Here is a 22,122-nt window from a genome sequence, read left to right as displayed (position 1 = left end):
CGTGTGTGTGTATGGGTGTGTGTTACGGGATTGGCCAATTTCAAATGGTCTCAAGCCCTAATTGGGCTATAGAATTTAGGGCTTAAGTAATTGAGTCCAAATGGAAATAAAACCAACCCCAATTCCACTTATTCATTCATAACATTTCTGTTATTAACCCGATTCGGCCCTAACTCACGTCAACACACTCGTGACGACGTGTACAATTTAATTACATCAGCGAGAAAAATAATTTAAAACTATATACGTACATCCATGTTACTAAGCCTCGAGGGCATTATCGTCACTTTACATACTCGGGGATAAATATATATAATAATTTGGGACGAGTCGTCACATAAAATACATACTTTGGGTTGTTGACCAATTAACTAAACTTCAATGTCTTTTGTGTGATGGAATGATGGAATGATGGAATAATGGAATAATGGAATTCTTTAATTTGCAAAAACAAATATTATTTGTTAAATTAATTTATAATTGTAGATGACAACATATATGAATTAGCAAATTGCAAAAAAATTGAAAATGACAACTTTGGAGATTCAAAGTTCATACCTTTGAGGATCATGGAAATTGAAGATTGATTGAAAAGCAATACACATATATCAACCCTAACCCAGACTGGCAGACTGCAGTCGGCTAGAAACTTGAAGAATAATAAAATACTAATTTTTAGTATTGGGAAAAGGAATAGAAGTGTTGGAAATTGGAATATGTAGGCTTTAGGGTTAGACTAGATTACATAAATATCTTTAAAATATTTAAAGAGGGCCTGATCTTTTATTTAGGAAATTGGAATGGTTTAAGTGAAAAAGTCATTGAAAAGTGATAAAAATAATAAAAATAATAAGTAGTGCTAATTTTTTAATTTTTTTTTATTTTTACAAACAAAAGCAGGGTGGGCCTAGGACTACTAGGGGGCGTTTGTTTGGCCTTACTAAGTGGGACTGGACTAGACTGGATTAAGTATTTAGTGAGTCCCATGTTTGGTAGGTTGAGGGACTGAGTTTAATGGGATAAACCCGGACTCGCTCAGACAAAGTCCTTAGCTAAGCGTTCTTAGCGAGGACCCCCAATTTTCACGGTACTACTAAGCCCAGCGAGAGGGAAATTCGTCGCTCGTCTGCGAGAGAAGACATCCTACTCCTTCACCCTCGTCCTCCTCGCCCTCCTCGCCCTCCTCTGCGTCCTGCTTGCCGTCCTCTGCTCCTCGTCAGGTAAATTTCGAATCTGACGATTTTCTTCTTCGATTTTCTTTTGCTGATCGTGAACGAAACGACTTCAATTTTGTCTGGTAAATTATTACTGGGTTATGAACGACTTCGTTGTTTTGGTTTGAAAACTTTTCAATAACTGATCTGGGCAGTTGAAAATAAATTAGGGTTTTCATTTTTAGGTTCAACTTGATATTAAAATTTGGGCTTTTACTGGAGTGGATTTGATATATATATGAATTTCATCATAATTTGTTCTGCCATCGTTGAATTTCATCTAATAATTGATATGTGTATATAGTCTATGATTGTATGTGTCTGGATGTATGTATGTACTGTGTGTGTGTGGGTGTGTCCTTCCATATGGGTATGCTGATTTTGGGTCTGTGTGTGTGTCCTGGAATATTCAGCATATTCAAATCCTTGCAATTGGACCGGAGTTCATTGTTCTGATTTCAAGGTGACTTCTATAATAAATCTCAATGGACTTAATTTGTCTGGCACTTTGTCTCCAAGCATTTGTAATCTTCCCTACTTAACTGAATTCAATGTGTCCAAGAACTTCTTCTCTGGTCCTTTCCATAGTGAGCGAAGAAGGTGGGTTTAACTAAAACGAATCATGCTCTGAAAAATATCTTGTTTATCTACTGTAAGTTGGAACTAATGGTCTTGCTTCAATTTCCTGCATCTAATGGCTCATGTTCATGGGTTGTTTGTCTTCTTGATTGATAAATCATATTGCAATATATGTGTGAAGCCCATGAATAATGGGGCTTAATTGCAGGAAATAATCTTACAGTTGCATCGTGATCCTGTTTTGATATGGGTTCAGATTTTCGTTTGGGAGATGCATCCTTATCTTTCTTTGTTTGAGTATTCGTCTACTGTGATCATTGGAGTTTGTATGTATAAATGAAGGAGCTCCATGGCAAAAATGAATAGAAATAGAGCAACCTCAAAAGCTGTAAATTGATTGCTCAAAGGCTAATTTTTTTGTTAATTAGTTAGATATCCAGTACAAACAGAAAATAGAATGAGCGACTTGTTTCTTTTTCGACTTGTGATAGCTACATATTCGAATGCCTTTATCGTTTGATTATGATTAAAATATCTTTGTTCAACCCCTACTTCTTAATTCAACAGATTAAAAAGACAAAATAAAAAAAAAAACTATAATCCTTAATTCAAACTAAGCATACGAGTATTCTTGTTTGATCTCTAATCCTTGTTTCCATTTGTTTTTACTTGATTTTTTGTACTTCTATTTATTCAGTACGATTGGTGGTTGTGATCTTTTAGGCATGGAATTAATACACAGAAGGCAAGTCCATTGAAATGCTCGAGACATCAGTAGGAGACTCCAGTAATCCACATGAAGTTTTGTGGTCAATCCATGTGGGTCTTTTATGCGTGTGCGTGCAGCGAAATTCGGCAGATAGGCCAAGCATGCCAGCTGTAGTTCTGATGTTGAGTGGTGAAAGTGGATTGCTTGAACCTGAAAAACCTGGTTTTTACAGTGAAAGGGATCTAGATGACAACAAAGTTGATCCTTGTGTAAACAAGGTTACAGCTTTTTCAGCTAATGAAAACACTTTTACCCTACTCGAGACTCGATAGTTGATATTTCAAGTTGCTGTTTATTTCATCATAACTTAATCTGATGTCTACTGAAGTGAGTCAAGTCAATCAAATATTTCTTGAGTAACCTGCTTATACATTTTCTTGCTTTACATATACTTTGATATTAGCGGTGACTCGATTGAAGAGGAATTCAATTTGATTAGATGATACATTTGAATTTCTGTGATTTGGATTCAACAGATTATTCACTGTATTTTCTAATATTTGCTGCAGTATGGGATGTACTAATGGCTTTTTTCTTTTCGGTACAACTTAATTAAACACGGTTCAAAAAAACACCAACATGAAAGGTAATAAGGCAAACGACAAAGCAAACAACGTTGCAAAACACAACCAAAAAAAGCAAACAAAGCTTTAACTTTAATCTACAACTTTAAACCAAAGGTGAATAATTAAGAAAAGCATTCTGAACCCTATCAATTGTCAATTGTTGAGAGAATACTTTTTTAAATTGATGTTTGGAACAATGCTACTCTTGAATCATGTATATTTCTTTCGTTGGCAAAAAAATTTGGTTTTTGTATTTTTATTGAGTCTCACTCTCATCCAATATTATTAATTTAAATAATATCTTTAATAAAAAAAAGCAATTAAAATAGAACAATAATGTAGTCGTAGTCTGAGCAAACACCAAACTAGTGAACAGTATTGTTTTCATTATCTTACTTCTTAGTCCGACACTGCACCAAACGCTTCACTAAACTAGTCCAGCTTAGTCTAGTCTAAGCCAGTCCAGCTTAGTCCCTGCAGCTAGTCCAGTCCGAGACAGTCCGGTGCAACAAACGCACCCCTATGGTCCTATGGTCCCTCCGCCCCTGTTCTCAAGGATCTTCACATGGAGGGCATCAAAGTGCTACTCGCAGAGATTTGCAGGCTACTTCTGGAGGAGGCCCTTAGCGTTGAACTGGTGGAGTCATCGCAATTGCTTTTGTGGTGATGCTTAGAGTGCCTTCAGGCGTGGATCTCATAGTTCTTCTCGGGGAGGATCACATGCGTAATCTTAGAGGACCTTACTACGAGCTTCCTCACATTGCGGACGTCGACCTGGCATCCGTTTAGCATAATTCTACTGTTTTAGTGTAGTTTCGTAGTTGGTCGCCACTTAAACTTCCGATTGGCAGGATTCCAATGGACGTCGGTTCGTCATGAATTTTTAGTATATTATTGTGGGAGGGATCCCGCACATCAATCCTGGACGTATGTCAAAATCAGGTCGTGATAAATTATATCAATTTCATTGCCATCTTCATAATTTAGTAACATTGTTGTGCCAATATCTTCCATTCATTTATTGTGTTTATTTGTGTATTTTTTCCTTATTAGTTTTAGATACGTGAATGCTAGAGTTTTGTTTCCCATAATGCATTTAGTTGGGGAATTATGAGCCAGATGACCTGTAATTCTTATTCCATTTCTTATTATTTGAACATAATAAAAATTTTCTATGTATGAGATATGTTTATTTACTTCATTGTCCCGGCATTCTGAAAAAAAGTTATACGTTGCAACTGTGATGTTTTTAAAGTTGGAAAAGGATCCTCACCGGATCCTTTTCTTGGGAATCCTAGGGATCCCGTAATCGTGACTGTTCATCGTACATCGTATGATCAGGAATTATTTCAAAATTTAAAATTTAAAATTAAATATAAATAGTACCTAACGAAAACTGATCGCACGATGTACAATAAACAGTCACGATCGCAGGATCCCTAGGATCCCCAGAAAAAGGATCTGGCAATGATCATTTTCCTTTAAAGTTGACCATTTATTTGTACTCGTAATTTTTAATATGTACTTGTTTGTTTTTTACTTTGTTATTCTTTGACATTGTTGTAAATATTGACAAACCATTATTCTCACAAAAAAAATTGTTTGTTTCCTTCTAAGCATCTTTACAAAACATTTATAGAAACACCACAATAAATGCAACAAAAAAATGAAGAAGGAACTACCTAATGATAGGATTCCTAACAGGTGTGTCTCTATTTCTACACCTGATTAGGGCATATCCGTCAGAATAAAACTCCTTATCTAAACCAACTAATTCTCAAAAATTGGAAAAGAAGAAGCATGAGTCGTATGCATTCTAAATCCTTTCTTTTTTAATTTGTTAAGAAATTTCTAGCTTTATATATACCCTTAATATATAGTTGGTGCACGAAAAAAGACTATAGAAGAACCAAAACCTTCAATGACTCTTCATATCATACGGATTTGGAATAAAGTCTAACGAATTAATTTATTTTTAATGCCATTCTCTATATCATTGTACAAATTAATTATTTTAAATTAAAAAAAATTATGGCATCTGAAAAAAGATTAATAGTGACCAAACAACTTTCTAAATATGATAACTAATCTCTTATTTTCATGTGGAAGTATACAATAAATTCCAATTGCATTCAAATTCAAATATTAATAAAATTGCATGTTTTGTCAATTTTACAAGCATCACACTCGTCTCAAGGTTAAAAGGTTGAAGTACAAGATTAAAGTAACATTTATTACTACTTAATTTCATAAAAATGAGTATAATTTGTTAACTCAAACTTGAAAAGTTATTTATCTTACAATATTCTTCAAGTGATCGGAGTATGCTATAGGTAAATTGACCAAGTTAAAGTTATTTGGGTTAAACTCATAACTTTTAATTACACGTTCAAAGGTTAAATTATACATATTAATGATTTCACAATATAAACACCTTCTCATGATAGAATTTCACCTAAAAAAACTGATACTGAGTTTTTGTGTTGGTTCAAATTGCTTGCAACCCTTATATTTGTGATTGTAAATTATAGTGCATTATTCTCATTCTTAATTAGCTAGATTTCTTATTTTATTATTATTGCTCGCAGATTGACAATGAAAATCTGAAGCATCAAGTGCAAACAAATGGGTGGTGAGCATGGCTTTGATGTTAAAAGTAGACGTTATGTTTCCATATGTACATATTGTTCATATTTGCTTTGCTTGATACATTAAAACATACCATAATTTGGTAATGGCACCTGATGTGGTAAAAACTAACACACAAATTAAACCCTATTAAGATAGTTGTAGTACGCGTAAGTAGGGATCGTTCTAGGCTGGGGATTAGTTAGGGATGCTAATCAACACAAATTACACCTAAAAATTGAAAACTCTAAAACAGAAAACTAAACTCAAACTACTCAAAATAGACTAAACTGACTCAAAACACACAAACTAAGTTAAATTGACTCAAAACAAGAACTAGAGGATGATTTGGACGAAAATTAAACTAGAAAGACTCAAAACACTAAAAAGAACCCAGTTGGACAGATTCTAACCTAAAGACATGAAATATAAAAGGGAATTGGTTTTGACGAATTTGAGGTAAAACTAAGTACTTTGCATAAACAAATTAAAGATAATACGAAATTGGGTGAATTAAGGGTGTAAGGCTAGTTAGAGGGTCCTTCTCCACACATGACACACATGCATACAAATCGATTTCCAGTTATTCTTTCAATAACCCATGAATGACAATGCCCCAAATTAATCTTGAGAAGCACAAATTAACTTTCAGATTTTCCTAATTTCATTGAATTGGACTCAGCGACGCAACCAAATTTTCTTATCAAGTTCCTTACATGAATTGCATAATAGAGATACATATCAAAGATCATTAAGTTCTATGAAAACCATAAGCATTGACAAGGCATTCGTAACTATGAACTGCATGATTCTCTTGCTAAGAATTTACTTAACACAATCATGAATAGTGGCTTTTACTACTTGTGAATATAAGTTCATAACGATTAGGTGAAATTCCCTTATATCCTAGCATCAAATTCATGCATGCAAACTAAGTATGCATCCTTAATCAACACACAAGAACAAGTTATCAATCAAACAGATAAGTAAATTGCATTCACGATTTATGAAATCATAACTGGATGTAATCAATTCATATTACATATATGTTCATGGCTTTGAATTCTCCTCTGACTAAAACGAAATTAGTTCCACATGTTCATCATAATTGAAAACCAAATTAAACTAAACATTGAACTAAAACTAAGGATAGAAAGAACCTAGAAACACTCCAACACTCCAATGGTAGATTTGGCACAATCCTTGGGTGCTAGGGCACGGCACAAGCTCTCATTCTCCTTGCAAGCACGGCACAAGTCTCTAAAACCCTTAGAAACCTGCGGCACTCATGTATTTTTCTCTCTTATTTCTCTATTGTGTGTGGTGTGAAAATAGGGTCATAAAATGGGGGTAAGGCTAGCCGACATTCACCTCTCCCAAACCCTGCGTAAAGCGGGAGTCTTGTGCACTGGGTACGACCTTTATAGGTCTAGGGTTTGCACAATTTCTGAAGGAAAAAGAATTGCACAATCCTAGGATGAAAGGAGTAGGATACACGACAGGTTTCTAAAAGAGAAGGGATTAAATTTGTCACGCTCCGATCCTGACATACGTCCAAGATTGACACATGACGTCACCAAATACCTGTATATCTAACATACCTCACCTCCTGAATATATACAAAGTATCCTTCAAGATCCAGATGCACAATAATTTTTCGTATACTTTATGGCTGCATCTAATCTCTTCGTTAGACTGCCTACGTACCTTCAATAGGGATCAAGCCATTCATAGTTCACCTTCTCACAAAATCAGACCTTTATCCACTAAGTTCAAGCAGAAAAGCATAGCATTCCTCAATCATTTATTATAACTTGACAACATTTAATTCCTGGACTCAGGCTACATAACCAATCCCCATGAAAACATGATTTCTCTCCCATAAACATATAAATCATTATGCCTCATCATGATATGGCAATTCACAACACACATCATGTTTAAGAGCCGACGAAACACAAAATCATTCTCTAGCCGCATTAATTAATTAATTTGATCAAAGTAATAACAATCATTCCCATATCTTTTAAATTCATACCTTATGAATTCATAATTGAATCATAGAAAATCCCGAAGGAGTCATTCAGACGTCCAACATCTTTTCTAACTCAATTCACAAGACTCTCGAAACCATTGACATAAACTAAGGCTAGAGTGACACAATTATGCCAAGCCTACTTCTCCAATTAATGGGATTTTAGGCCACTTCACGAAATTCAACAACCTCGGGTTTCGGACCACTCAACGGAACCAAACCAAATATGATCGCCTATAAAATGTACCAAGTACAACCAATCATCATCACCTCTAGAATGCGTATGGTCCCCCATCGCAGATATACCAAGCAAAACCATAGGCATAATATCATCGTGCAGGCAGTGATCACCCATCGCGGATATACCAAGCATGATTACCCCTGAATACATATGGTCCCCCATCGCGGATATACCAAGCAGGACCACATCCATGTACCACTACTACATGGTGCAATCTCATCATCACACATTAAACATAATTATACGCATACATGTTATCGATTCCACATATCAACCAGCAGTTAGTCATATAGAACACAACACAAGTAATTCCCTTAATTACTATTTCTACTAAAAATCTAATAAAGTACCTAACTCATCTCCATCTCAAGCTATGTAGTAATGCCAAGTTCAAATAGGTATTCAGTTGGCAATCATATCCAAATAATTATCAAACAATAATTAAATCCCATAATTGTCATAACATTCATCATAATGATCAATCACATTATTAAAAAGATAATTAAACACATATATATCACAAACATCATCAGTGTACAAGCCAAATCCTATTTAATAAGCATAGGTCTATGACTAAATATATAAAATCACAGTTCAATAGAAATCACATTTGTAAAACCAAGTCGTAATCACAATTAATATTAATATAAGAAATTAAGGTAATCACCATAGCCCATATATTCAAGTCACTCTCTAACCAATGTAGGCTCACTAGGCCTCACTGCGTCTCCCATAGTACTAATTTTAGTATTTAGAACGTTTCGAGACATGTTGACCAAAAGTCAACTCTTGATCAAAGGTAGGGTTCACAATTCTACATAACTCAATCCGTAAGATCCGCACATTGGATTTTGGATCTGTAACTTTCTAAAATACACATTATGCCTCTAAAATAACATACTAAAATTTCATCACGATCTGACGGTCGGATCTCCGCCAATTACAAATTCAAGTGGCGACCAAAGTTTGATTTTACAAAGGTAGAAATTCAATACAGAAGGATCCGTACGTCGGATTCTTGATCTATCAGTTACTATGGTCCTCAAATATTACGTACTATTACATATTAAAGTTTGTTAACGATCCAATGGTCGAATCATCGATTCATATTTTGATCAAGTAATGTATCATAGTGAAATTATGTTCAAACGATCAATCCACGTCATACGAATATCAAATACAAAGTCAGGACATCTAATTGAACTTAGAAAGTCATTGTTGGCCCACTGGCCACGTGTCGCCGCAGGTGGTGGTCGGCCACCCTAACTCGCTGGAAAATTCAACTATTTTCAAAAATTACGAAATTTTACAGGCAAGTAGATCTCAGTGAGGGAAACAATTTTCATTCCTGTCACCAAGGCCAATTTTCCCGGGAAACACCTCGATTTTACACAAACCTGCCGGAACCCTAGAAAAGGGTGTGCTTCGATTCGGATTCCATACAAGCTCCGATGTCTCCACCACCACTTGAGCTTTGTTCCTGGGGTTGAGAGGAGTCCTTTGGTGGTGGTCATCGACGGTGAAGCTTGCCGGAGCCACCGGAAAAAGGATAAAACCGTCCGGACACCCGTGGGTTTGTGGCTTCGAACTGAAAAAAATAGGAAACATATTGAGAAATATAACACTACAGAGATGTAGGTCTCGTCAAGAGCTTTCCATGGACACCAAGATCACCCAAAACGGAGTTCTTATGAAGGAGATATGAGCGGTTCAATTTTAAAGGTTCGCGAGTCAAATTCCCCCTCCTTTCCTCCTTTCTGATTGGCTGTCCCCCCCTCTTTCTCTCCTGCACTCTCTCCCTTCTCCCCTCTCCCTTGCTGCCACTTGGCAGCTTCTAAACATTTAATTATTTATTTTCCAACAACTAAAACGTCTCTAACTTCTTCGTTATAGATCTGTTTTACGAACGGTTTGCGCCTACGCGTTCGTGAGATTGAGCTCTATCCAAAGATATAAATTATGACCTCAAACGGTCTACAAATTTTAAATAATTAATTTCCAAACTCTAAACTTCGCAACTAGTTTAATTAAAGTATAACTTCAAATAACTTAATATAAATTCTTGAAAAATAATATAAAATCTCAAGAATACAAACATGTACATTATAACAGTGAAATCTGGGTACGAGATTTCATAAAATTCGTCAGATTTCTAAGGGAAAAAGGGATCAGGTTATTTGCATTGTTTTAAGGCTTCTAGAATCAGATATTAGGTATTCTAATGTGATAAGGAGTCCCCCTTGCAGCTGGAATTAAGGTAGAATAGGATTAGGATAGGATAAGATAAGATAAGGTTAGATTGGATAATGTTGGATAAGATAAGGTTGGTTAAGATAATGTTCCTTCCTTTTAGCTGATTCCTTATCTTCTTTGTCTTGAGTTTAGTTTCTTCATCTCTTCAGCATATTCCTAGCCTCTTGAACTTCAAAAACGTCCATCCATCTTGCTCCATGCATGTGCTATCCATTCTTGGCCCAAAACTGCTCCAAAATGTACTTTCTTGCCAACTTTGTCATTTGAACCTGAAAACACACGAAAATAGTTTAAAACACTCTAATAAGTAGAAACTAGCTATGTAAATGCAAGAAAACAAGCTAACTAAGTCACATAAATATGCTCCTATCAGCACCACCTTGCTAAAAGTAGACTTTATGTTTTTTTTTTATGTACGTATTGTTCATCTTTTGTTTTGGATTGGTATAAAAAATATACGAGCATGGCTTTAATGTCACAAGTAGATGTTATGTTTCCATATGTAAGTGCTGTTCGTATTTTTCTTTGCTTGATATATTAAAACATACTATAATTTGGTAATGCCACCATCACCTTACAAGTTGACTCTATGTTTTTTCTAATGTCATATTGTTCATCTTTTGTTTTGGATCAATGTATTAAAATATAGAAGCATTTTTGGTCATGACAGTTTTGAAAAATGTGACCTACTCCGTACAATTAAACATTAACATTATTTTTGTTACACATTTATCAAACATGTTTAAAAAATCTTTAGGAGCACACTGCGCGCCTATGACAAATAAAAGGCATTTTGCACATGCGTAAACGCGTGTAGAAAGACTAGTAGAAATAATATGGGGTAATTAAGTTTATGCTGACTTGGGATATTGAGTCAAGTGAGTTGTAAGGACTAGAATGAAATTAAAAAAAATAAATAAAGAAAGATAAAAGGGAAAGTTTATTTAAACCCATGTTAACTCTTTTTACACCCAATTTAAATTTTAAATGTTAATTGTCTATTTTATCCTATTGCATAATTACTATTAATTACAAAATGAAATTAATAATAAAACTCAAATTTATCAATAAACCTAAATACTATAATTAAACCCTACGATCGCTCTTTGTTTATCCTACGTTCATTTTGGCTAAAATCCTAATGGGCTTCAATGCTTTAACATGTACATTCTTAAAATTTTATGTACTAAACTAGTATTTACAATTTAAAAGGTTGAGGGGTTGTGTGAATTTGCAGCTAAATTAAAAGGTTGAATTGGACATGTATCATTTAATTCTTTCGAATTTTGAAATGTGTATTTGTTTGTTAATGCTTTTGTCAAGTTTGTTTCTTCTCTGTGTTCTTGGTTTAGTGGTTGAATAGGATTATAGGACTGATGAGAACTGAACTCAGTTTGCTGTCTGCAGATGTGGGTTAGACTAGTTGGTTGGGGCAGTGCGTCCACCTCCTTGTACCTAAGTTCAAATCTCCTCCCTGTAGATTATAGTAGTTTTAGATATATGGTTTGTTTCTGGCTCTGGTTTTGATCATAGGCTCACAGTTGCTGTTATTGGAATCGGTTTTGTTGAAAAAAAATTATTATTTCTGGCTTAAGAAAGCAGAACTGGAGACATGCATGCTTGTTTTGTATGAGTTCAATTTCAAGGCGGAAGAAGAAGAAGAAGAAAATAGTGTAATGAATCAATCTTAAGACTTTGTTTTAAAGAAAGAAATTGTTATTAGCACTCAAAAAATCTCATTCTACACTTCTCGCAAGTGTATTTTTCTTTCTAATTATAGAAAGTTTGGAGTGTCAAATGAGATTATTTGAGTGCTAATAACAATTCCCTTAAAGAAATGGTGTTCAATATTCATCTCTCAGCTTGAAGAGATCATGATTGGAGCATTTACTTGCCAAAATTCAATGGTTCTCTAACCTAACTCGGGAGAGACCAACAGTTATGGGTGTAAAAATAAATCCACATTTCAAATTGGGTTTATGGGGGTATATTAGGTAGTAAATTAGGGTTTAAAGAGATATTAATAGTTTAGTTAAAAATCAAATGGGTGCAAAGAGTAAGTTGAGTGTAGAAATATGTTACATGAGTTTAAATAAAATTTTCCAAGATAAAATTATATTATTTTGCAGAAACTAGTGTGGAGGAGTTGAGCAGTTGATTGTTGGATAACAGGGGCAGTGCGATGAAAATTAGGGCGGGAAGGTTGTAAGAAACAGTTGGCGGCAGGGCAGGAAACAAGGCAGGAGGAGCGGGCGTGCGTCGTACAATCTTATCCCCAAAATCATGAAAAGCGTATGGAGTTCAGACTAATACGGTTACATTACATCACTAAAAGACACACACACACACACACACTTCACACCATCTTAACATTCACTGTTTTTTATGTTCTTTTCCACTCAAGCTAAGACACCCCAAAAAGAAGTATACTAGCATGCAAAATCTCGTTTATTTTTTGTTTTTGATTTTATAAAGATGATAATTGAAAGACATTTTTAAATAGGGAAGGAGGGAGGGGGTGGCTACCTCCTGGAGCTTCGATCAACCATTTACTGGTCAATTCTATCATGAGGACCACCACCGTATATTACGCAACAACATAATGTTGAAATTATATCCTTAACGGATCAAAGATATTAGGAGTGTATAAAGAAAAAAAATGATGTGTATGAATCAATTTTCATTATTATATAGCTATGAAATTTACCAAAGTAAACTGTTATTTTTGTCATAGTAAAGTAGAGAATTTTACTCCTGAGAAATCTACGCACATTGATGATTGGGTGATAATGAAGCAAGTTTGAACCAACTAATTTTCTTTTAATAATATTTTCCCTTCCATTGTAAAAGAACTCTAAAATTCATATCTTTCTTCGTGTTGATAAACTAGAGATATGCAATTTGAACTATTACAGTTACAAAAATGTGTGAGCTTAATTTGAAATTTGTCTTAAATTCGAACCCTCCTTCACTTTGATAAAACTAAGATATACTATATGAACTATCACAGTAACAAAAACGTGCGTGAAGAGAAACATCTCTTTTTTATGACTTCCACTTATCGATCCCGGCTCGTTAAAGTGACCGACTGGGGCCCTATTGATGAAGTTTATGTAGAATGATAAATTTAAATGTGTCTGACCGTTAAAGAATATTAGTGTGGACGATTGATTCTAGCAAATTCTTCACCTCATGTCTATGCTCAATCGACCAATAAAAGACACTAATTTACGAAGCGCGAAAAATTTAAATACATATGACACTTAGAGCTATATGAGCGCACACGATTGATAGTTGCAATTTTTTTTCCCTATTACTCAATTGATCAATGAAAGACGTGAGGACGCTGACTGCGGCTCTCAATAAACATAAAAATGTGGGAGGTTCCGAGTTCGATGCTCTGAATTGTTGAGTCTGCTTGAGTGTGGCGTTAGGTAGAGTGAAATTCCCCATAACCTTTCCGGACCTGTAAGGAATAGATAGTTTGCCATTAGTTGCTCCTTTTTTTAAAAAAAAAAAAAAAAAACCGAAAGGGGTGAGGATTTTCTTTTGTGCCAACAAAGTTATGTGACAAAATTTATTTACCAAAAAAGTATTATTGCTTGAGAGCTGGGAATGTGAATTCAAACACACAAAACCAAACAAGCAATGAATAGAACTGCAATTTCCCCATCCCACAGCGTAACTCCAATCCTGCAAATTTGAAAGAAACTGAAGCTCATAGACTTCAAATTTCAAAAAAAAAATAAAAATAACAAGAGATAAAAACAAAAGCAGTTTTTGTCCCAAACAAAACTTCCCCATCAATTCACCCTGAAAAATTCCAAAACCCTAATGCAGAAACCCAACTCAGCTGCCACTCTGCACCAGCAGCTCCCCTTTAAGCCCCCTCTCTCTCCTCCCTCAAATGCTTCATTTTAAGCCTTCAACTTTTTCTCTCTCTAGACCCCAATTTGATTCCCCAAAGCCCAATTTCCAGCTCCCAAAAAGCTTTCACCTTTACCCTTCAAATCTCTCAATCCAATGAATCACAGCAACCCAAATAAATAGATTTGAGTCAGACCCTGTGAAAATCACAAACCCAATTCCCAAAAATCAAACACAGTCCAAAAGCCTTTTGCTTTACCATGATGAATTCCGTAGACATTCACCCACTCATCGGGTACTCAATCGGCGACGAGCTCCTCCAAAGCCGGCGGCTCATGCGCCACGGCCCGCCACCGTTGCGGGGCGCGATGCGGCTCTTTCGGCGCGCCAGCGGGCGCCGAATGAGACTGCGGGACCCGTCGGTTAGGGTCCGGGAGAACGCGGCGGAGGAACTGGAAGAGAGGCAGAGCTTCTGGTTTCACTCGAAGCCCGCCATAATTCTGGACCTGCTGTGGAATTTGGTTTTTGTGATTGTTGGGTTCACTGTGCTGGGGCTGAGTGTGGAGGAGAAGCCATTGGTGCCTATGAGGATTTGGGTTGTTGGGTACATTTTGCTGTGTGTTGTTCATGTTGGGTGTGTGGTTGCGGCGTATTGGAGGAGGCGCGAGGCGGGTTGGGGGAGTGGTGGGAGTGAGAGTTTGGTGTCAGGGAGTAATGTTGGAGGTTATGGGGGTGAGCATGGTTTGGCTGATGATACAAGGTAAAGCAATCTTGGAGATAATATTAATAGTTATTCTTGCTTTTAGGAATTAGGACTAAAAGTACACTGATCAATATTTTTATGATGTAAAAGTATGAATCTTGATTCAAATGTTGCATCTATGTTCAATTTGTTTTGAAGTATGCATTAATGCAGGGGTTGTGATACTGTTCTATGGAATGATGTATAGGAACTTTTGTGTTTGTCGGTTTAGTTCAACGGACATGGAAAATATGGTTTCTAAGTTTCACCATACGAGGATGAGCGTTTTTCGAATTGTGGGGTCGTGATGCTGTTCGTATATAGTTCCACATTTGGCAAGCTTTTAGCTTTTCTTTCCTATTACAATTCTTTTCTTTATTTAGATATGAACAATTGAGCAGGGTATGCATTCTGTGATGTCCTTTTTCTCATATCTGAATTCAGTCCTTTTTCATTTGTTTTTGTTGTGAGTATGAAGTGGTAACTTGAATGTGAGTAATGGTTGGCATTTGTTGTGAATGTGATATTCTCCGCATAAAGCTAATCTTGTGTGGCCGTATGCCATGAAGTATATTTAACTATCTCCATTTTTTGTGCAACAGTATCACCAAAAATCTGGAGTCGGCTAATAGCATGTTTTCATTTATTTGGTGGGTCATTGGCTTCTACTGGGTGCTTAATGGTGGCCAGGCTTTGCTATCTAGTTCACCTCGCCTTTACTGGTTAGGATTGTACTGTTTTTACTCTGAAGTGGTTTCTTTTGAGTGATTGTCTTGAATGCTTGTGTGTGCGCACGCGTGTTTTAACTATTTACACACTGCTCTTTTTATGCAGGCTCTGTGTTTCATTTCTAGTTTTTGATGTTGCCTTCATCATTGTATGTGTTGCTGCTTCCTGTCTCGTTGGAATTGCAGTCTGCTGCTTTCTGCCATGCATAATAGCAATCTTATATGCGGTGACAGATCAGGTATACCTCCATAAGGATTGTATGCAAGCTTTAGTTTATTGTCTAGAAAGTGGTAGCTTCATATAATCTTTCCTCTGATCATGTGACATGAGATAAATTAAAAAAATTAGCTCTCATCTAAGCTTAGGATCTAACGGAAGACGTGGCACAGAACGGAGCGCAATGGCGTTCTAGGATTCATACAACGGACCCCGCTTAGTGGGAAATGGCTTTGTTGTTGTTGTAGCTCTCATCTAAGCTTAAAATACACGGTGTACATGATCATATATCTCTACATATAGAAGAAAAAAAATGATATAGCATATTCAGTAATGATAAGCAAATTTAGATCTCTTTGATGCACGTGGCATGCACATTATGCACAAATATGGAAATATGCGAATGGAAACAGATGATACTTGACTATGCGGCGATAGGCTAATGGGCTAATAGCTTTACCGGTCATTGTTGTGTTTAGTATGTTTGTCGTTTCTTGTATTATTAGACAGAGTGAGGAAGCATCTGTAGTACTAAATGGAGATGTATAGGCACATTTAGATCTCATGTTCCAGTGGAAGTTGTATTTGGGCTGTAAAACCAACAACTAGCCGACAAACGAATATAGCTGCAAATTTGTATCTGTTTTGCATCGTGCTCTGGCGGGCCCAAAACAAGTGTGAGAATGAGTCAAACACGTGAAGAGAGTGGAAAGATGAAGTGCAGTAATTACTTTCTTGCTTTAACCTTAAACCGTTGAGATTAAATTCCCAAATTTATATTTCATAAGTGCATCCAACTAACTGGAGTGAGATTCTCTATCGTCTGCCGGAGATTTTAGATGTAATTACATCCCAAATTACATCTCCCCCTTGGAGATGCTCTGATACATGTGAAGGCTGCTGACTCCTTTAATCCCATTTGATATTTATAATGAATGCTCAACTGTTAGTGAATTCAGTTCTCCTTGATTTTCATCGTGAACCAGATGTGAACTCCCTTTTTAATGTTGAAGCATTAGATCTCATGCTTCCTATTTTATGCCGAAGTTTGAGTTTTATATGGGCCATCCAAATGCCATGTGACGTTCTGGATTGAAGAATCAATCCTTTCCTTTTTCTGTAGAACCTATTAATTTTGCATGAGGTAGTAAACTCTATATTAATGAAGGGCAAAAACAATGAAAGAAGTTTTGGATTCTTGATTACACTTCAATCATATACGCTTATATGACTCAACTTCATACGACTTGTGCATGAAACAGGATGGGGCAACAGATGAGGAGATTGATAGATTGCCAAAGTTCAAATTCAGAAGGGTAAGTAACACGGAGAAAGTCAATGGTGAGGTCCAAGTTTCTGAAGGATTCATGACCGAATGTGACACCAATGCACAAACCGATCATCCTATTTCCCAGGCTGATGCTGTAAGTTCTCGTGCCATTATACTTAATAGTTGTTTTCAGTTATGTCTAATATGCGCGCAACTGATCATTTGATGTTTGATTTAGCAAATCATCGATGTGAAAAAGTATATGACTAGACGGCCATGGCCGCGTTGATGTGAATGTGTTTGGTAAATTGCAGGAATGCTGCATCTGCCTTTCTGTGTACGAGAATGGAGCAGAACTACGCCAACTTCCTTGCCAGCATCATTTTCACTGCACTTGCATAGACAAATGGTTACATATCAATGCTACCTGCCCTATGTGCAAGTTCAACATTTTAAGGCCTCGTGGCCGACATGAAATCGGACAAGTGTGAACGGGAACGGAATCAAATATGTCGATATTAGGGAAACCAAAATCGATATATTATGTAAAGTTAGTGTAAACTAACTTGTAATGCTAAAGAAGAAAATATAATAGATGGTTACTATGCTTAATTAATGTGTGGGGGATTATATTTCATGAAGTATTCGGCATTCAGAAAGAAGATTTAGGGTAAACTAGACATTTTCATTTTTAAAACCAAATTGAACTGGTCCATAAGTTTTAGTGAAATTAGGGTGCGTTTGTTATACTATACTATTTTGGACTCTACTAGTTTGAGGAACTAAATTGGACTGACTTAGAATAGACTAAATTGGATTAACTTAATAGAGTGTATGGTAGAGTATCGGACTAAGAAGCAAGATAATAAAAAAAATTAAAATTAATTCTTTTTTTTCCTTTCATTTTTCTACTTTTTCCTGTCCTAGAACACTCCTTGGAAACCTCTCTCTTTCCTCTCCCTTTTTTGAGTCCAAATTTCATAGCTTCCAACCACAGCTTTCTCCTTCATTTCAATTGATAAAGCTCTCTGTCCAAATTCCTCAACTTCCAACCGCAGCTTTCTCCTCCATTTGATTCGATAAAGCTCCCAAAACACAAACAATAAAAAATTCAATCGAAATCAAAATCGAACTCGCAGTTGGATTCCTTGTATACCCTACGATGACACTCTGATTCTGGTCCCGATTTGAGTCTGGGTCACGAACCAGGACCGACTAGTCAAGAATCTCTCCTCAAGTCTGGGTCACACAGATTGGCGTCGACCTTGAGTAGGAAGAGGACAGAGGGAGAGGACGTGATTTTGGGTTCGGGGTGAGGAGTGAGGGAGAGGACATGGGCAGCAGTGAGAGAATGAGAGCAGTGGAGAGGATGCGAGAACAAAGAGAGGCGTCTTAGCTAGTCCCATAGTTTGGGTTTTTTTTTGTTGGGGGGGGGGGGCGCATGCTAGGACATGCTAGCAACATTGTTAGTCGAGGCCAGTCCTCCTTAGTACCACTAAATTACTCCCTCAAGTGAACAAATATGGATTACACTAATCTTTTATCCAATTCAGTCCAATGAGAGCTAAGGAAGGCAAACAAACACCCCCTTAGAGCTTTGGTTCATTAATTAAAAATTTATGAGTATTGATTTTTAAATTTGTCACAAGGCAATGCAACGCAATGGCTCATTTGGGTAATTTTGTTAGGTTGTGGTAGAATAAACTAGAAAGTGGTAGATTGGCTTAGTGTTAGGTTTTTCAGTAACATGTTTCTCCCAACCGCTGCCGCTGTCATCTGTTTCAAATATCACATTAACGTTTCCGTATCTTCTTCTGCGTAAATTGGTTTAGTATTATATAATAAGAGAGAAAGAACCGGTATATGAGATCAATCTAATTCCTCGTTTTCGTTTACCAGATCAAGCATCCAAGAATGGATAATATAGAATTACAATCACAATAATATATTGAGAAATTTTCTTTTAATCAAAATAAAAATAATCATGTATTGTAACAATGAATTGAATGGTTGCATCAAATTTCCTACAAGAACACAAAACACGTTGAGTTTGCATTCTCCTTAACCAAAAGCCTAAACCTTCTAAGATTTATGCACAAAATAGTGTGACTTGGGTCTTCAATAATTTTTTTGATAGACACCATACCAAACCGGAACTCCGGTCACAACGCCGCTACCAAAGCTTTTGTTCCCAGCAGCCGGAAACTCCATTGTCGAGTGCAGTGGTTGATCCAGGATTTTAACTTAGGGTGGTCCCAATATAAAAGCTCAAAAAAGAAAAAAAGAAAAAAAGACGAAAACATCATTGAACAAATAAATGGCAAACTACAATTTTCAATCATAATTTTTGTGCTAAACAAGCTAGAAATACTAAATTTGTCCACAACGGGATATTATACTTTGAAAACGTGTCATGATAGTTTCATTGTCAATACAAGAAAAAAAAAACATCTTTCTCAACGTAAACAACTAAGATATCTTTCTCAATGTAAACAAATATGTATGAACTAAAAACCCCTGACTATAAGTTTGTAACACAATCTTCAACAAAAAAAAAAAAAAAAAAAACCTATAACACAATCCAAGTAACATCAGAAAATTCTAGCGAATGAACACTAAATATGTATGAACTAACACTAAAATAAATATGAAAATATCATTTGCAAGATTCATTGTTCGGCCCCTTTGTTTTAATTAGTGTTCTTTAAAGAAAAAAAAACCTAATCCTAACAATAATTTTGTATCAACTAACACTAAAAATAAGTAAGAACTAACACCAAATTAGAAAACTTAAAGAAATGTGGGAGCAGAGACGGAAGTTGAACAGGGAGCAGAGAGCAGAAATTGCTATGGAGGGCACGAATGTTCATTCTGTGAAATGGTCTGCGTCTGAATAAAATCATCGACAAAATCACGATTTGAATACCAAGATATTGAAAACAAAGCAAATAAAAAAGTTGAGGTTACCTGGGTACCGTGGTTGCGTGAGTGAGGATTCCTCCTTACGTTTGAAAACTTACAGATAATTTGGTATTATTGGTAAATTAAAAGTTGATTGAAACCACTATTCTATAAAAGATGGTGATTGGTGAGTCTGACTATTCTATAAAGAATAAAAGATGCTGACTAGTCAGGCTCTATCACGTGAAGGTGAGGAGTTTTTAATTTTTTTTAATAACTTGGCTCAAAAAGACGTCGTTTCGGCCAAGTTATTTAAAAAAACAAAAATTAGCTTTATTCTTCTCCTTCTATTTTGCACAACGTGCAGCAGCCATGGCTGCTGTTCTTCTCCACTACTGCCCAAATTTGGGTGGTCCTTGAAGATCCTCATAATTATTTATCCAAGCTTTTGGGTGGTCCTGGGACCACCCTGGTCCCTTAATAGATCCGCCTTTGGTTGAGTGAGACCCCGTTGAACTTGCATAAACGTACATCTTCTGAGCCTTCATACTCACAGAAATATTAATAATCCCATTCCTCTCCCCATTGTGATCTCTCAGCCTGTAACTCAACAAATGCAGGTAACCCTCCGGCACGTACCCGCCAACAAAATCCGTCGCCGGAATGATCGCCGTCCCGATCATCCTGATGCTGGATGAAGTCTTGCATTGGACCTCCACCGTGATGGACTTCGAGTGCTTTGGCAAGTCGAGCACGATCTTTTCATTCCACCGTGGGTAGGCGCCACCTTCAGTGTCCATGTCCGTGGTGCGAAACTGGCTGTTGGTGTCGGCCTGAACTATCACGGAGGCTTTTTTCTTGATGGGTTTTCAATCTAATTGCAGGTTCTTGGCGGAGATCACCTTGATTTCGAGCGTCCAGGAATTGGTTGCCATGTTGGATGAAAAGTGCGCGTGTTTCATGAACTGCTTGTGTTAGGGATGAAAGAGGTGCGGGTAGAAGGTTATATAGGAATGTTGAGGGAAGGGTGTGAGAAATGAGAGAGACAATTCCTATGTACCCAATGTGTGTTTTTCGACTCCCAGATGGTTTGTGCAAGGATATTGATGCGGCATTGGTGAGGTTTTGGTGGGCGGGGGCTGATAAGGATCATGGGTGACATTGGATCAATTGGAAGGACATGGGGCTGCCGAAGAGGGAGGGAGGTATGGGGTTCCGTAATCTTAAAGACTTTAACCTTGCCTTGCTAGCCAAACAATGTTGGCGTTTGATTCATGATCTTGATTCTCTATGGGCGTGGGTTTTAAAGGAGAGGTATTTTCCAAATGTTTCTTTCCTGGATGCTAAAAAAGGTGGTAGGGCCTTTTGGGCGTGGGCGAGTCTTTTAGAAGGGAGGGATCTCATCCTAAAGGGTGCCAGATGGCAGATTATGGGAGGACAGGAGGTTAGATTTTGGATGGATAATTGGGTCTCGGACATACCAGCAGGGGACCCACCCCTCCCATTCTCGCGGATGTTAACATGAGTGTAAGGTTGCAAAGTTTATTGATCTGGTCTTGAGGGAGTGGAATTTAGATCTGTTATCAAATTTTGTCCCAGAATCTGAGCGTGAGGCTATCTCTCAAATTAACGTGGGGCCACTTATGAAACCGGATAAACTTGTCTGGCTTTTTGAAATGAATGGTTCTTATTTTGTAAGTCTGGTTATAAGTGGTGTCATAACTGCCTACCCCTTACGAATCATGATCGCCATTCTTCTTCCCACAGTATTGATTCTCGGGTGTGGGCTTGGATTTGGAGTTGTAAAGCCCCCCAAAAATGACGAGCTTCCTATGGAAGGCTCTCCATAATGCTTGTGCCACCGAGTTCAATCTTTTCCGTCATTGGTGTGACTTGTCCCCCCTTTGTCCCATTTGTGCTGAAAATGAAGAAACCATGAAGCATGTGCTCCTTTTGTGCCCATGGGCTTTTAGGGTGTGGTCTGGGGGTCCTCTAATCGAAGCTCTTGTACAACTTTGGCTGAGTGGTTGTGCTTGGTTGTCAATCAATATTTGGAATGTAAGGAGAATTTAGATCATATTTTGTCCCATGTGGTCTTCTCGTGTTGGTTCA

The 22,122-nt window shown here is 36.8% G+C and overlaps 1 protein-coding gene and 1 pseudogene across 1 annotated transcript; one reads left to right on the top strand and one right to left on the bottom strand.

Moving 5' to 3' along the window:
* Positions 1-14,102: 14,102 nt before the first annotated feature.
* On the top strand, positions 14,103-17,721 carry LOC126627710 (E3 ubiquitin-protein ligase At4g11680-like). Its single transcript, XM_050297227.1, has 5 exons — positions 14,103-14,912; positions 15,497-15,616; positions 15,729-15,861; positions 17,102-17,263; positions 17,424-17,721. The coding sequence occupies exons 1-5, from the start codon at positions 14,413-14,415 to the stop codon at positions 17,598-17,600; spliced, it is 1,092 nt and encodes a 363-aa protein (XP_050153184.1). The 5' UTR covers positions 14,103-14,412; the 3' UTR covers positions 17,601-17,721.
* Positions 17,722-19,174: 1,453 nt separating this feature from the next.
* On the bottom strand, positions 19,175-20,945 carry LOC126627712 (BON1-associated protein 1-like; annotated as a pseudogene).
* Positions 20,946-22,122: the final 1,177 nt, after the last annotated feature.

The sequence above is a fragment of the Malus sylvestris genome, chromosome 7, assembly GCF_916048215.2.
Source record: "Malus sylvestris chromosome 7, drMalSylv7.2, whole genome shotgun sequence".
Lineage (NCBI taxonomy): Eukaryota > Viridiplantae > Streptophyta > Magnoliopsida > Rosales > Rosaceae > Malus > Malus sylvestris.
Note: the sequence above shows the minus strand (reverse complement) of the source record. Positions and strands in the feature narration are given on the sequence as shown.